Below are 16,180 nucleotides of genomic sequence, written 5' to 3' on the forward strand. Positions count from 1 at the left end.
TAAATATTTAATGTCACCCAGGTTTGTGATTTTTTTTTTAAATCTACACTCCCATTTTCTTCTGTTTGACGGATTCGCACCCCCCCACTAGTGTTTTACCTTACATCTCTCCAGTAGATTTTACCTTCCCTTCTCCCTTTCTAAATATCTCCCATCATTAATTTCTTTGTTTCTCCTCACTTTTGCTCGTCATTCCATTTCTCTCCATTCATGCCAACAGCTCCTTTCTCCCCTCCAGCTTACTTGCAGGATCCCTATCCCATTATTCCTCATCTGGGACACAGATAAGTGGTTAGAAGGATACCACATACGTCCTGACTCCAAAGAGTGCTCTTCAGTATCTGCCTAACTCCCGCCAGTCAATCGTGCAGTGAGATGACTGGCAAAGTGGCAAGTCACTGAAGCTTGGGGGAAGAGTCTGGGAATTCCCTATATTTAAGTTGTCCTGTGCCCAGCCAGAAATAGCCAGACATTTCACTGCTTGCCAGCATGGGAGTCTGAGAAAAGACAGGCAAGAGGAGTTGGGCTATCCAGCACACTCGGGGCAAGACGTGCAATGCCGCAGTCACATGGAAGTTGACCTGCTCCTCAGCTGACTTCGTAATAAAAAGATTGCAATGCTCCTGGAACACTCAAGATCTTTGATTTGACATGGGCCTTCTGTCTGCTATTTAATCAGAATTTGCTGACCTTACTATCCTGAAACTTGCTCCAGGCACACAGGTGGGTAGAGAGCAAGAGGAAATCTAGTAGGGACAGTGCTGCACCTACATTGGTACAGAGCTCATGACTAGATGAAATCAGTAACATTGTTAATAGTGAGAGTACACAGAAGTGTTCACTAAATATTTGGATTGCATTTGTAAAGAACCAGAATGATCTATTCATATAGAGCGGGGTGGCCAGCCTGAGCAGGAGCCAGAACTTACCAAAGAGCCACAGTAATAGGTCAATGCCTCCCCCTGCACCGCCCCATCAGCACCCCCCAACTCCCAGCACCTCCCAACCAGCGCCTTCCCTTCCCTTCCTACACCTCCTGATCAGTTGTTTCGTGGTGTGCAGAAGACGGGGAGGGGGACTACTAATGGGGCTATCTGGCAAAAAACACCCCCCCCACCCCCCCCTTAAAATAGCACTTACAGTAGCAAAGGGGAGAAATTTTAGGAGGCTTTTAAATTGTGTTACTGCCCAAAATATGTATGATGTTAACCACAAATGCTTTACGAAAAACCCCTTTCAAGTGAAGTTTCCTTTATCCATGATCATGAAGTCTACCACCATGTACTTATGTACAAAAATTATTGGGGGAGGGTTGGGGGAGAGAGAGAGATTGGAGAAAAGCAGCCTGGTCTGAGGTTTTTAAATGAAATCCTCAGAGTAATATGTGAGCATCTAACCAAAGCTATTGCATGTTCTTACTGTCCTCCTCCTCTCTTTATCAACCCACTGACAAAACAAAAAAAACAAGGTACTAGCCTGTTCTGTAACTGTTATACTTCAAGATGTGTTGCTTATGTCCATTCTGCTTCAGGTGTGTGCATGCCCAGTGCACCAGAGTCACAGATTTCTCCCCCTTTCCAAATAGTACCGTTTGGGGCAGTGCATGATCCCTCTGCTGCTGAGCAATAGTATAAAGAGCACAGCCATCACACACACTCAGTTTCTTCCTACCTGACAGACTGATACAAAGGGGAAGAGAGGTGGACTGTGGAATGGATATATGAAATCTTAACAGTTACAAAACAGGTTAGTAACTATTATTCTTCTCATGATTGCACATGTCCCACTTTAGATGGCTCACAGGCAGTTCAAATGGGAGGTGGGTTTCAGAGAGAGTCTATTTGAACAAGGACTGAAGAACTACTCACTCATCCAACCTCAGTATCTTCTCTGGAATTCTGAGATACAGTGTAATGAGTAGTAAAACTCAGCACTGATGGCCAAGTTGCGGCTCTAGAAAGGACTGCTATTAGGTATGTAAGCCAAAAATGGTGTAGAAACTTCATGAGATCTTTTAAAGTGCGCTACCACCCTCCCAGAAGGGGGTACATTGCTAATCTCATATCACAGGAGTATGCAGGGCAAAATCTTCTACAATTAAGATGACCTAAAAGATCTAGTTCTCTGCAAGCACAAAATCAATACCCTTCTAACATAAAAAATACGGAGTCCCTCTTCATCCTTATGACAATGGGGCTTAGGAAAGAATGTCGTTAAGTATATGGCTTGATTGAGGTGGAATTCCAAAACTATTTTTGTCAGGAATTTCAGATGCAGATGTATGTATACATTTGTCCTCCAACTGTGTAAGAAGGGTCCACCAATACTTTTAATTGTCACCCTTCTTGTGGAAGTCATAGCTACCAAAAGTGCTACTTTCAAAGAGATGCAGAAAAGAGTAGGACGCCACTGGTTCAAAGAGTGGATCCGTCAACCTTGTTTGCACCAGACTTTAGTCCCAAGGAGGGATGGGATCCATGACCTAGGAATATGTCCAGACCTTTTATGAATCTAACTGACATTGGATTAGAATACAATGTGGCCTGCAACAACAGTATGTAAAGTGGAGACAACTGTGAGGGGAACCCTGACTGAACTAATCAATAGACCTTGTTGTTTCAGAGGGAACAAGTAGTCCAAAAATGATTTGTCAGTCCTGGCTGCTATCTATCATCCTTCTGCTTTGACTATAAGGAGAACTGTTTCCACTTCAACAGGTAAATATACATAGTAGATAGCTTTCTGCTATTCTGGGGGATGTTTTTCAACATTCCTTGAACACTCCACCTCCTAAGTGTTAACCATGGAGCAACCAGGCCATAAGATGGAAAGCAGCCAGGTTGCGAAGTACAGACAATGGTACGGGGAGATCAAGTGTGGTTTTGAAGATCGTGTCAAAAGACCTCTATCTAGTAAGCTCAGCAGAACGGATAACCAAAGCTGGTGAAGGCACACCAGTGCTAGGAGGATCACGTGAGCAAAACTCTTGGAAGGAGTGGAATGAGAGGGTAGGCATACAACAGTGTCTTTCCAAGACAGTATGAAAGTGTAGGTCAGAGATATCCTGGACTGTGATCATGGTATCAAGGGCTGAACCAGTTTTTGTAAGTTTACAGATGAAGCCTGAGATCAAACAGTACACCAGCTAGTTTGTCTACTGCACTACTGGAGAATCCAGCTCAGAGATACAGAACAGGTCCCATGCTACTGAATAGCCCTCTAGTGTCATCAGTACCAAGATATTTTTTGCATTGAAGGAGTTGGTTCTGAAAGTGGGAGGCTAGCCTCAAAATGATCGTTAATGAAAAGAAGAGGTCTCTACTGGGGAGCATCTCTTCCCAGAGGAAGCTTTACTTTGTCCCATCCTCCACCTCATCCTTCCTTTATACCGGGGTAGGCAACCTATGGCACACGTGCTGAAGGCGGCACACGAGCTGATTTTCAGCAGCACTCTCACTGCCTGGCTCCTGGCCCTTGGTCTGGGGGCCTCTGCATTTTAATTTTAAATGAAATGTTAAAAATTTTAAAAATCTTATTTACTTTACATACAATAGTTTAATTATATATTATAGACTTATCGAAAGAGACCTTCTAAAAACATTAAAATGTATTACTGGCACGCAAAACCTTAAATTAGAGTGAATAAATGAAGACTCAGCACACTACTTCTGAAAGGCTGCCAACCCCTGCTTTATACCATAATGTTCAGGGCACATGCACCACCCGACAGGCTCTGCTAAGAGAAAAATCTCTGGCTCTGGTGCACTGGGTGTGCACACATCTAAGATGGAATGAACATATGCAATCAAAGAAAAGAAAACTTACTCTTCCTCGGAAACATTGATTTGTATATTTCCTATCAACCTCAATTACATTTGACTGCATGTGTTTTGTTTTGTTTTTTTGTTTTTTTTAAAAGTGTTGACCTAAAAGGATTTTGATAGTGAATCCAGTAGGTGAGCTTAAAATGGTGCCTCTATAATTTTGTAAGATATATATTTCAATGAAAAAAAATTTCATCTTCTTCTGTGCACATATAATGAACATCCATGTCTTATCTTATGTCTGAGAAAGTGCCCAGTCAAGTCACAAAATATGTCTGGACTTCTAAAACCTATTATTACATAGCACATTTAAAATTATGACTAGAGGCTAACTCTTCATTCAGATTTACTCACCAGTTCGTTAGCTTGATCTATTGTAAACACACTGTAGTTTACTCTGTTCCCAATGTCAATGTGTGCATCAGCTAGTGAGGAAATGAGCTGTTTACATTCATTCTGCATTCGTGTAAAGGGAACAGCAATTTCATCATAATAGAGGTGCTCAGAAAGGACTCCAAGTAAGCGTGGCTGCACAGAAAGGGCCACAGCTTTACATTCCTAAAACAGAACAAGTCAATCAATTCAGACTTCAAGCGTTCATACTGGTTATTTCGTTCAATTTTGTTCCTTAATCTTAATTGAACTCTGCTAATAAATTAGATGTTCCTGAACAAAATTTAAAGCTTTTAACATAGCAAGACATAAAGCGACAAAAATAAAGAAGAAGATGTGTATACAAACTTCAGTATACCATGAAAACAGTTAATGGTCCCAACATTTTACGAAAATTCAGCATTAGTACTGTATTAATGGAAAAGTTTTTCCAAGTAGGTTTAATACCCAATTTTACATAGATGAGGATAACTTACTAAACAATAAAATCACAACAAAAGGAAAGCTAGTATATATTTACGCAGAAAACATTGATATTAAAAACCAGTTAAGTATCCCTCTAGAGCCAATATTTGTAGAACTCAAACACATTCACTGAACCACACAGTTGCCTTTTAGCCAACTTGAAAATAATTCAGAATCATACTATGCCATGGCTTCACCTGTCAGATTTCATCATTTAACAGTATAAAAATACACAGTATTATCAAAACAGTTTCTGTTAAGGCTTCAATTAGTAAGCCATATTTCATTTTTGCTGTAAAAAGCATCCTACCTTTTGCAAGGCAGCCCATTCACAGATTACTAAGGCAACACTAATCCTCTGCAAGGCAGATTTTGAATTCAAATGGAAAAGCAGTAGCTGAGCTAGAGATTCAGCTGGCTTTATTTCTTGAGGTACAGTATTTACACTTGGATCACAAATACAGCAGCAAAGTGCTCCTAATAACCTTGACCAAAGAAGACAAAAAAAAAGTGTTACAGTAACATTCTCACTCCTTGGTTCATACTTTAAAGACAAAGTTAAATGTCTCAGTTAGATTTTAGCAAAAAGTTTACAAATAGCTTTTTTATATTATGTATTTTTCTTTCTTTCACATTTTCCACAAACTGACTTTGCTGCCATCACCCGGGCTCGCATAACAACATAATCCCTGGTTGCCAGATCTTCTGTAATGCTGTCTGCACCAGCAATATACTCCTGTATCACTTCTTTGTTCTGGGTTTGACCTTGACGCAGCTTGCCACCTGCTTTTTCCTATGGAATAAATACAGAAGAGGTTTATTTAGTAGTAAGAAATCTTCTGTTTTGCTTTCCAAAGTTTTCTGTAATTCAGATAAAAAAATTCACGTTTCCATATTAAATTATAATTGTTCTATACAATGATGTGACAAATATCTACACCAGATTTGACTGTACATTAATACAGGATCTCTGAATCACTGACAGTGACTTCTAAAGGTGCTTAAATCATGGATAGATGACTATGGGCTAATGCTGCACTGCTAAATGCGTGGCCTGCTTTGAATATTAACTAACTTATCTAATCCAATATGGTGCTAGACCTCCAGTTTGAATCTGAGGCCAACACAAGTGGAAAAGAAAAAAACATCAAGTGACAGTTTCTCACGAGTAAAGTAATCCTGAGAAAGCTGACTCAGTTCTGCAAACAGAAGTTGGAGAAACGATACACATAGGTACTATAGATCAGATATGAAAACATGTTGAAATAAGAAGTATCTAGAACCTTATAAAACAATAGAGGGTTTACAAGAAGCACAGTGCATAGTTTGATCCATCCACAGATGGGTACGGGTACACTACAGCAGCGCAGAGGCATAGACACTTCCTACATTGATGTAAGCAACAGAAGCACCCCTTTCATCAACTTACAACTCCTGTAACATCAACTCTTCGAGAGGTGGTAGCTAGGTCAATTGAAGCCTCCTTCCATCAACCTAACTGCATCTACACCAGGGGTTAGGTTGACCTAACTACAGTGCACTGGGCGCAAAACTTTTCATAGTCCTGAGTGACAAGTTTTAGGTCTAGACCAGGTCTAAGGAGTATTTATTACATGGAGAATTAGAGTATCTGCCAGATAGGCTCAGGGGCATTTTTGAGTGAACTAATGTTTAAATTACTTTTAGTTAAACAGCTTGTATTAAATTGCACAATAGGCTTTATTACATACATTTGTATTTGGCCTTGAAACATTATTTATAAATATAAAGAAGAAAAATAGTGCTATATCTGTAATAATAGCATCAAAACTTACCAAAAGAAATTGTCATTTTAAAGTTTTTATACAGGGCCAAGTTGTGCCATTTAGTTACTGGCTTGTGTCAGGATGATGCAAAACTGTACTGCTGCAAGTGAAACCCCAGTTGGGACTATTTCCTTGAACGGCCACATACACAGGTAGTGGGACTGCCCTGCAGGGTGCTGTGGAGATTCATAGTTCTACTTATGTGGTAATAATGCCCACAGAGTCTTGGAGCCAATAGCACTCTCCTTCCTTTCTACACAGGCCAGTCACAGTTTTGCTACCGCATCTCAGTAATCACTGGTTTCCTTGATTTCCCACAAAGGTTTTAAAAGTCATTTTTTTACCTTTGATCTGGCTTTTACTTCTAGCAACATATTTAAATCAATAGGCAAATGAGAAGGCTGCATCATTAAGCAGAGCCAGGCTCCCATCCATGGACAAGCCGCTGCTACCACGTATTGTACTGCTGCTTTGTTTAACAGTTCTAGCCACACCTTGAGGGAGAGGGAAAAAAAACAAAACACACATTTGTGTACATTATAAATATGTATCATAGTATCTATGCAAACATTTGATCAACATGATATCCAAGATCTAGGAACAGTTAGTGTAGCAGTTATGTAGGCTGAAGGTCATGCATCTGACAAAGGGTGGCACATAAGAGAGGATAGTAATAAGCTAAATAAATACCTTGTGAATAAGGTCCAGAATATCTTGGCTGCTTTCTAAAATACAAAACTGAAAAATGTGCCTCAACATATCTTGCAGAATCGGAGTTAGCCAGGCTGAAGAACTCTGAAGACAGGGATATGATGAGTGAGAGAAAATTCCAACATATAATGTAATTTAAACATATACTATTTTAGGTTCTCACTATTGAAATGGCACTCACCTCTACCCAGAGCAAAAGCAGGCCACAGATGTTTTCCACATAACTTTTAAAAGTTATCAAGTGACTCAAAGACCATACACAAACTACTTCTGTATTGTAATTGGTAAGTGATACACCTCTACCCCGCTATAACGCCACCCGATATAACATGGATTCACGTATAGTGCGGTAGCACCCGGGGCTCCGGCAGTGCTGTAAGGGCCCAGGCTCGCTGCAGCAACTGAAGCCCGGAGCTCTTTAAAATCACCACTGGAGCCCTGCTGTCCCTACCCCTGATATAAAGGCATTTCAGCTATAACGCGGTAGGGATTTTTGGCTCCCCATGACCGCGTTATAGCGGGGTAGAGATGTTTTATAATTATTAGCTCTTACCTGGTCTTGGGTAGATAACAGCGTAAATAAAGTTTCCAATGCTGCTTTTCGAACAGATGATATAGTATGATGCAAGAATGGCCATACACGTGGGACCAAAATGGTGAGTGATTGCTGGATACTGGTACATTTTAGAGGGTGAGGGAGGTGTAAGAGAGTGGGGGGGGGGGGGAGAGAATAAGAAAAAGTAAGTTCAATCTATTTATATCCAGTTATAATATTTAGTTAAAAAGACTTTTCTGAAGGAAAAATAGAAAAGTAACACTGTGTATTCCCCAGGCCATGTTAAGTGCAGGATCAAGCTATAGCTCAACCACAATGGTCAAAATAAATGGTTTGAGTTGTGGTTTTGGTTTTTTTTGTTTGTTTTTGAAGTGTGTTTACTTATTAATGGCAAAATTCAGAAGCTTGCCCAAATTAGTAAGGCCTATTGTAACTATATCCTTAATCACTATGGCTTCTTCCACACTTAAAATAAAGTATGCCCCCCCTTTCCCATCTCCACCCCAACCAAGCACATACATAGAAATAAGCACATTTCATTTTAAAGGTCAGTCAGTTTTTTTCCACTGTCATCAGTTAGGCATTAAGGATGAAACCTTTTCTTAGCTAACTCCTTGTGCCTGAGAATTGAAATAGTTATTACATATGAATTCATCGGCGATACCACCTTCCATGCAGTGGGGTGAATTACAAAATTTCTGCCTTAACTCTGAATTTTCCTGCTGAGATTTTAACATTGGCATTAACATTATGAGAATATACTAAAATAAAGATAGTTTCCATATTTTATATGAGAACCTTTGACCAAGGCATCTCACTGATGATTCCTGAAAGATTTAATATCATAATTCTATCTAGAGAAAGGAACTTAAGAGATTTATTGTCTTCACCAAAGCCCCAAGGTGAAATTTTTCTTCACTTTATTGTCGTGGAAAAGTTAACTGCTGTAGTTCTGACTATTGGATAAGTATAACTAACCTTTTAAAAGGAAAAAAAAATCTGTTACTGCAATAAATCTAAACAAATCAAAAGCCTGTATACTCAAAACAAAGAGGCAAATATTTATTATTAATAAAACCACTGATTAATCCAAACATTTTACCAATGCTTTGTCTTTGAAGGGCAGTTATTTACAGCTATTAAAGGATTATTGTTATCCTACAAATAAACAGCACATACACGATTGTGAGATGGTAAGAGACAGAAGCAGAAGACAATGGAGGACCTGGAAGGAAAAAGTTATAAGGAAAGGAAAACAAAACAGGTGGAGGAAGAGGAATATTAGCGATAGAGAAGGGGATTTTGTTTTTAGACATTCAATTTAGCTCCCAAGATAAGGATATAGAGTTAAATCCTCCAATAGGAAAATCTTTTTTCCACAGAAAAGCTCCATTCAAAACAGATTCACAATGGGTCTACATCCTTTGTCAATGTAAGAGCCCCCACTGACTTTTAGTGGTGTGAGGCAACCACTGAATTGCAATATGCACACTACACTACAGCGAATTTAAAAAAACACTTCGATTGAAGCTGCTTGTTACTGTTGTAAAAATCAAACTCCTAGAGTTCATCATATGGGTCTTCCCCATAAATTCCACTGAGTTACTGCTTTTCATGAAAAGCAGATTATACACCCAAGAAGTGGTACAAATTCCAGATTCACACCCTGGTGTAGCCAAGCTCTGACTAAAAAAGGTATCAAAATGATAGATGGGTGCCCACTTCTAATTCTGGCATTAATGAACTTGCTATTTAAGTAAGTGAGGGTCAGAGGTTGAGTGAACACAGTTTTCCTCAGTCCTGATTTATAACTTTTTCATTTCTTGTTTCTAGCAAAAAACCTTGGCCCTCTACTAAAGTTGCCTCCCACACATCAGCAGGTGAAAGGGGAATCAGCAGCACATGCTACTTGAAAACGGAAGACTGAGAATGCCACTTAGTTTCATGTTTAGAATATTCCCAAAAGTCTCTTTATGAAGTTATGTAAACTAGATTATATCTATAGAGTCACATATAATACATACAAAATGGAAAAGTAGGTGAACCCAAACCAATACAGAAGTGTTATAATACATGGCAATAAAGTCACATGTCATGCATTAAATTAATGTTAATAGTTAAATTTTAACTTGTACAATAAACTGGTTTGTTGTGGTTTTTAAAATAGCAAAACTATGTTTAACCTTCATGTCCCATCCCAGCTCCCAAAATAGCTAAAGTGATTTATTCTAATGGTAATTCAAGTTTCTACATCACAGTGAAATTTCAAAACTTAGAGTTGCTGGAAAGAAAGGAGTTGCAGAATAGCTTGGAAACCTTAAGTGAAAGATGGATTATTATTTAATTTAATTTTTTAAATGGGGAAAGGGAAGGGATACAAGGACAAGAGCCATATAATGCCAATAAAAAAAAACTCAGATCAGAGAGAAAGGAAAAATCCAAAAGGCTTAATATTACTTTCAAAAGGTCATTATGATGTAACTTGAACCCTTGGATTTAATTCATTCACAGTAGCTTCTCATAGAATCTCTCTACTTTGATTTCCTAAAGTACTTAATTATTTGTTTCTGCACTGCAAATAATAAACTATAGGCCTCAGTGTGAGATTACTGTAAGTAAAAGCAGCAGTGGTCAGAGCACATCAGCTGTCTAGCTATTATCAAGTATTCTGTAGCCATCACAGCAAAGAAAAATTAAGGAGGAGAGAGATGAGATGAACGAGGATACTAAATTGTTACAGGAAACTCCTTTATGCATAAAGGATGGCATGGAAGAACACATGAAGGTGCTTATGAGAAAAATCTAAACAGGCAAAGAAGATTGGCATTTTCGGTGAAATAGAGGTAGGCCTCAATAGTGGATAAGTAATGATAGCTATGGCAGGACTAAGCGATAAAGGAACATAAAGGTGAACCTGAGTAGTCTATTTGATGCAATGAAAACGGGCAAGCTAGGAGAGGGGTGCTAAGGGTGGATGGTGACATGGCCAGAGCTACAAGTCAAGATAATCTTTGCAGCAGTGTTTTGAATGTATTTTAAAGGGCGCAAGATAACATTTGGGAAGAACAGGAGAAGCAGTCACAAGCTACAATTGGGCAGCTGCCCCACACTGGCCCATAAGGGGTTAACAGAGCCATAAGGAGGCTGCACAGAGGGCAGCTAATCACAGAAGGGCTTACAGGATCAGCCAATCAGGACCAGGCATGCCCATGTAAGAAGAGCTGCAGTACAGAGCAGGTTTAGTCACTCCCTGGAGCTTAAGGAGGGAGGAGGACTGGCTGCCTTGCAGGTGGAGGGCAGCAAGCACCCTGGACATAGTAGTGCTGCAGGCACTTTTATACCCCAATTTTACCATTTTACAATTTTTTACACCAATTTTATAGGAACAGTCCTAATTTTTGGGTCTTTTTTTTTCATATAGGCTACCATTACCCCTCACCCCCGTCCTGATTTTTCCACCCTTGCTGTTTGGCCGCCGTAGCAGGCAGAAACCTGGGGAGCTAAAGGCAGCACCTGGCAGGCTGCAGGGATTTGCAGGCTAAGGCCCTGAGGCAAGGGCAAAGAGGGTGCTGGGGTCACGGGGAAGTGGCCCAGGGAGAGAAGTCTGAGGGGATGCAGCAAGTGGCGGCCACCCATAGGGTCCCTAGGCCAAGACCCGGAATAGTGGGCAGGCCTGGGTCCCCCTGACCCTCACTTGCCACCGACGAAGCGGCTGGCCTGAAGAACTGTGAAACTGCCACTGAAGAACTGTGAAACTGTGGCTGTGTCATGAAGAGGTGCCGCAGTCTTGGAAGTGACGTGGGTCCCTGGAGCAGAAGTGATGGTGGTGAGACATCACCAGAAAAGGGTGCACCAGTGTACAGCACTAGTCCCGAGGACAGCCAGGGGGCGGCACCACAGCGATGGACCGAATGCCATCACACAAGCCCAGGAACTATATGAGAGCCACATCAAGAGTTTTACTTGTATGAATTGATCATAAAGGCTGGCTCTGAAGGCCCGTCTACATAAAGGACATCAGCATAGCTATTCCAGAATTCCCATATCTGGACATTATTCTGGAATGTCACTTATTTTAGAATAGTGTGCAGAGAGCAATTCCAAAAAATAACTAAATTATGCCTGAAGAGCTACTACAGAATGGCTGTTCCAGAATAGCCATGCTACTCAATTCCCCAATGTAAACAAGCCCATAGACTTAGGGCAGGAAGAGACAATATTGAGACATTGTCTAAATGCAGCAGCCTAGAAATGGCTCAGTTAAAGACAACACCCAGATTGAGTGACAGTGAGAATGGTGATGTTCACAGTGACCAATAAAGCAAAGAGAGAAGATTTTGGGCAAAAAACTTAAGAGCTTGAAATCCCTTTCTCCCTCTCTCCACCCCACCCCCTGCCAGTTAAAAAGGGCCATGACAGTATAGCTAAATACATTTGAGATAGTGGAGACCAAAAAACCCAATTATTAAATAATGGATTAGAGTCTTTAAAAAATGAATCTCCCTGATGCACGAGTAGGGATGATAAAAATATAGTGAGATGTTCTCATCCTTTACAAAGCTACACACTGGTAACATTTAATCAGGTAGACAAGACAATTAGAGGAGACTAAAAGAAAAAAAAAATGGAGAAAAGAGGGGACAAAAAGGTAAGTTTACTCAATGTCTGCCTAAGCTTTAAGTGAGAGTTTCAGTATGCAGAGTCAGGTGGGATTTTTGTTTTGGTTTTTTGGGGGTCGGGGGGGGAGGGTGAATTCTGTTTACTGAACAGAAGTAAACATGGATTTGTCCAGTTTGTTCTATTTACTTGCTTCCTTGCATCAATGATACAGCCAGTGGTTCTGTGAATAAGATGGGCTATTCCTTAGCCTTTTGCTTGGGGTCTGACCCCAAAGCCCTTGGATGTGTGTTGCATCTGTGTAACTTTCCCATTATAGTCAACAAGGTTTGTGTATATGAAGTCTGCAGGATGTGGCAGTTTAGTGCAGGAAAACAGCTCCCACCTAGCACAACAGAAATTAAGGGTCATGCATAAGTAGCGGCTATTGCTTTTTAACTTTTAATTTCTTAACAAAGACTGGTGGTAAATCTAGTGACAAAGTGTTAAATTTTGGTACTAGATTATTAGTATGTCCTAAAAGAGAAAGTGCACTGCCCTTTAACAGCCTTCAACCAACTTACAAAATTTGTCCTCAAAATTTATACCAGCATCGATTTACTGCAGAATAACTTCCCATGCATTATCTCCTCCATATAAAGTGTAATTTGCTATGAATTTAGATTATTCCAGTATGAACTTCTTCAGTAACAAATGCTTAGATCTGCCTCTTTCGTAATAGCTGGAAAGAGGTACCTGCATTTTTGGACCTGAGGATAAGTTAGAAGGGAGGAAAGAAGGATCATGATGCTGTTTGTAGAAGCTGTCAGATCATCCAATTCCAGAAGGGCATCCCACAATATATTAAGAATAAAGGGCACCTAGAGGAATAAGCACAAGGGGAGAAGTTATTTATTTTTAACCTTTGCGTAAGATAAGTCAGTCTTCTATATAACAAAATGAGGAATTAAAGTTTGTATACGGCACTGTAAATACTGCTCTTTTGTACAGATCCAAGATGAACTTTTTGAAGTCAAAATGTAGAAAATAAGACATTCACCTTTTGCGATTGAAGATGAACAAGGCTTTCCACTACTGGTACTAAAGATGCTGCAGCAACAGCTCGGACATCGTCATCCAGGTCTTGGAGACCTTCAATTATTGCAGGCAAGACTTCAGGTAATAAGGTATTAATCATATCCTAAAAAAACAAGTTCAATTCATAAATTGAATAAGGAAGCATTTATTAAACTGAATATCTTTTCAAAATCTCAGAGTCCTCTTCCTCCTCTTCTGAAAAGCCAACAAGTAAAAAAAAAAATAAATAAATAAATACCAACCCCCAAAACCAACCACTCCTTCCTTCCCTGCCCCCGCAGCTGGGTCAGATAAACAAAAATGGCAACCATTCTGAATAGTTAACAACTTACTACTCATGAAGGAAAGCTAATCTAGCTTATAAATTAGAGTGAATTTGTCCTACAAATATGCCTCAGTCAGAACCTGCAGTACATTTCTTTTATTCCACTATAAGAACCTCTAATCGGCTGTCTTCAGTTGTACCAAGCCATAATGTTTTTGCATTGGCCAGGCGGCTCTCGGAAAGGGGGTGGGGAGCTTGGGGGGAGAGACGAGAGTCACCACTAGATATGGTTTCATTTAATATGCCATATATTTTAAACATGTGTTTCTTGACAACAAATGACAGCATCAAATTCATATACCACCTTCTACTCTCTTCAGTCCTGTTTCTGGATTTTTACAATAAGTCTCTGTGAAAGCAAAATTTTTCTAGGGTTAGTGACTTTGAATAGAAAACAAACCAAACCCAAAAACAACCACAGAAGGTTATTACCTGACGAACTGCCAAAGCATATTTTATTCCTAGCAGACCACCATGTCTCACTTCCCATTGATCTTGTGTAAGTAACTTCAGGAGAATATCCACAGTTTTATGAACTCCAGTCTCATTCATATGTTTCAGTACTACTCCCAAAGTCTGAGCACAAGTCTCACGTACTGGTGCTACAACCTAGGACATCGTGAATAATGGACATAAGTCAAAGCATTTCTACATAAAGTCTGACATGGAAATAGATTAGCAAGTCTAAGAGTTGACACTTACTTCATCTGAAACAAAGTCTCCAAATCTGTCTAATGCAAACACACAAAGGAGTCTGATAACTAAGTCTTCCAGCCATTCCTGATGCTGCTGAGCCATCTGTTAAAAAAAGGAAATTAAATACCATTTGCTAAATTAGTTCATAGAAAGATTCTCAAGATTCCTTTGCTTTATATAAATTCATACTGAGAAGACTGTATCACAGTAGTTAAACCTGTGACTAACTGTGTATCTGCATTGCAAGCAGATTCCCCCCCGCCCCCCAAAGTCTCCAGCAGTGACATTAATCCACTGTATGGAGGGGCAGCACAAAGTCACAAGCACCACTTAAGTCTTGCATATAAGTTGAGCAGCAGGCCTACAAGTGGGGCAACTGTGCATGTGCACCACTCTGAGCTGAGGAAAGGGTCTCCACATGGGCATCTTATGGCAGACCTTTGTGACATGTGGAATCACTATGGTTCTGATATCTACAACTGGGCATAGGGCAGTCTTGGACTCTAGCCCTGGGTTTGGAAAGAGGTTGGCTTCATTTCATCAGTACCTCTGTGCTCTACCCATATAACACGAACACTCAAGCGTTTATGGGGCTGAACCATACATGAAGGGTTAAGTGGTAACATCAAAAGTTTCTTTTCGGTAGTGGGAGGAGAGCCAAACCAGCATTTAGGAACTTTTCCCTTATCCAAAGTAGTAGTGAACTACTTGGAAATTTCTGCCTCACTTTTAGAACTGGAAACATCAGCCAAGATTCATTGATTTTAATCTGAAGAAACAAACTACTTGGGCAATACAAGCATACTGCAGATACTAAACATAATTTTTTCCTTCCCCGCACTGGTCAAAGTGAGCAAATTGTGACACTATGCGGATGTTAAAAAAAAAAAAAAAAAGACAGCTATAACAGCTGATATTTTATGCGCTCATCTAGTTACTAGATCCAGTTTTGTTACTATATACCCATCTCTAATGTGAATTTATACTTCTAAATATTATGAAATTTTAGAAAATCTTAAGACTTGCAAACACTAAGTAATATCCATTCCCTACTATACAAGTCAGTTACTGAACCTTGTAATAGTAGTTTGAACACATTTACAAATTAAAACAATATTGGATGGTTTATTTTAGACTTGTCTAAGAAAAAGAGATAGAATGAAAGCAATCAATTTCTGCTAAGCCCTGTGCTAGTTAAGGTTTCCTCCATCTCTATTTAGACTAAGCAGTAAGTCATGTTCACTAGACTCGAGAGACTGAACACTACACAAATACTAAAAGACATTACCAAAACCACCTTCACCCCAAAAGCCCCCTTATCAGCTCTCCACCCCTCCCCCAAAAGCTATCACTTTAATATTTATGAAATGTATGTAGTTTTATTGCTGATTGTTATTTACTTTATTCTTCCCAGTTCTGACAATGAATTGCAATCTCCATCAGACAAGTGCATTTTCAAACAAGAACTAGACTATACAATTTAGAATTCTGTCAATGGCTAAATACTTAGGGTATGTCTACACTATGGGATTATTCCGATTTTACATAAACTGTATAAAGTCGAGTGCATGCGGCCACACTAAGCACATTAATTCGGCGGTGTGCATCCATGGTCCGAGGCTAGCATCGATTTCCGGAGCGTTGCACTGTGGGTAGCTATTCCATAGCTATCCCATAGTTCCCACAGTCTCCTCTGCCCCTTAGAATTCTG

General features: G+C 39.8%; 1 protein-coding gene across 5 annotated transcripts in view; it reads right to left on the minus strand.

The window, feature by feature from the left end:
* Positions 1-16,180, minus strand: part of BTAF1 (B-TFIID TATA-box binding protein associated factor 1) — a 101,105-nt gene that overhangs the window by 50,252 nt on the left and 34,673 nt on the right. For all 5 annotated transcript variants that reach the window (XM_075072709.1, XM_075072708.1, XM_032770275.2 and 2 more), the window contains exons 10-19: positions 14,476-14,571; positions 14,206-14,382; positions 13,411-13,551; positions 13,107-13,231; positions 7,752-7,872; positions 7,178-7,282; positions 6,832-6,981; positions 5,333-5,475; positions 4,993-5,167; positions 4,179-4,382 (exon numbers count right to left, since the gene is read on the minus strand). In XM_075072709.1, the coding sequence (XP_074928810.1) occupies positions 4,179-4,382; positions 4,993-5,167; positions 5,333-5,475; positions 6,832-6,981; positions 7,178-7,282; positions 7,752-7,872; positions 13,107-13,231; positions 13,411-13,551; positions 14,206-14,382; positions 14,476-14,571 (1,437 nt within the window). The remainder of the gene's footprint in view (positions 1-4,178; positions 4,383-4,992; positions 5,168-5,332; positions 5,476-6,831; positions 6,982-7,177; positions 7,283-7,751; positions 7,873-13,106; positions 13,232-13,410; positions 13,552-14,205; positions 14,383-14,475; positions 14,572-16,180) is intronic.

This window comes from Chelonoidis abingdonii, chromosome 15 (assembly GCF_003597395.2).
Source record: "Chelonoidis abingdonii isolate Lonesome George chromosome 15, CheloAbing_2.0, whole genome shotgun sequence".
NCBI classification, from domain to species: domain Eukaryota; kingdom Metazoa; phylum Chordata; order Testudines; family Testudinidae; genus Chelonoidis; species Chelonoidis abingdonii.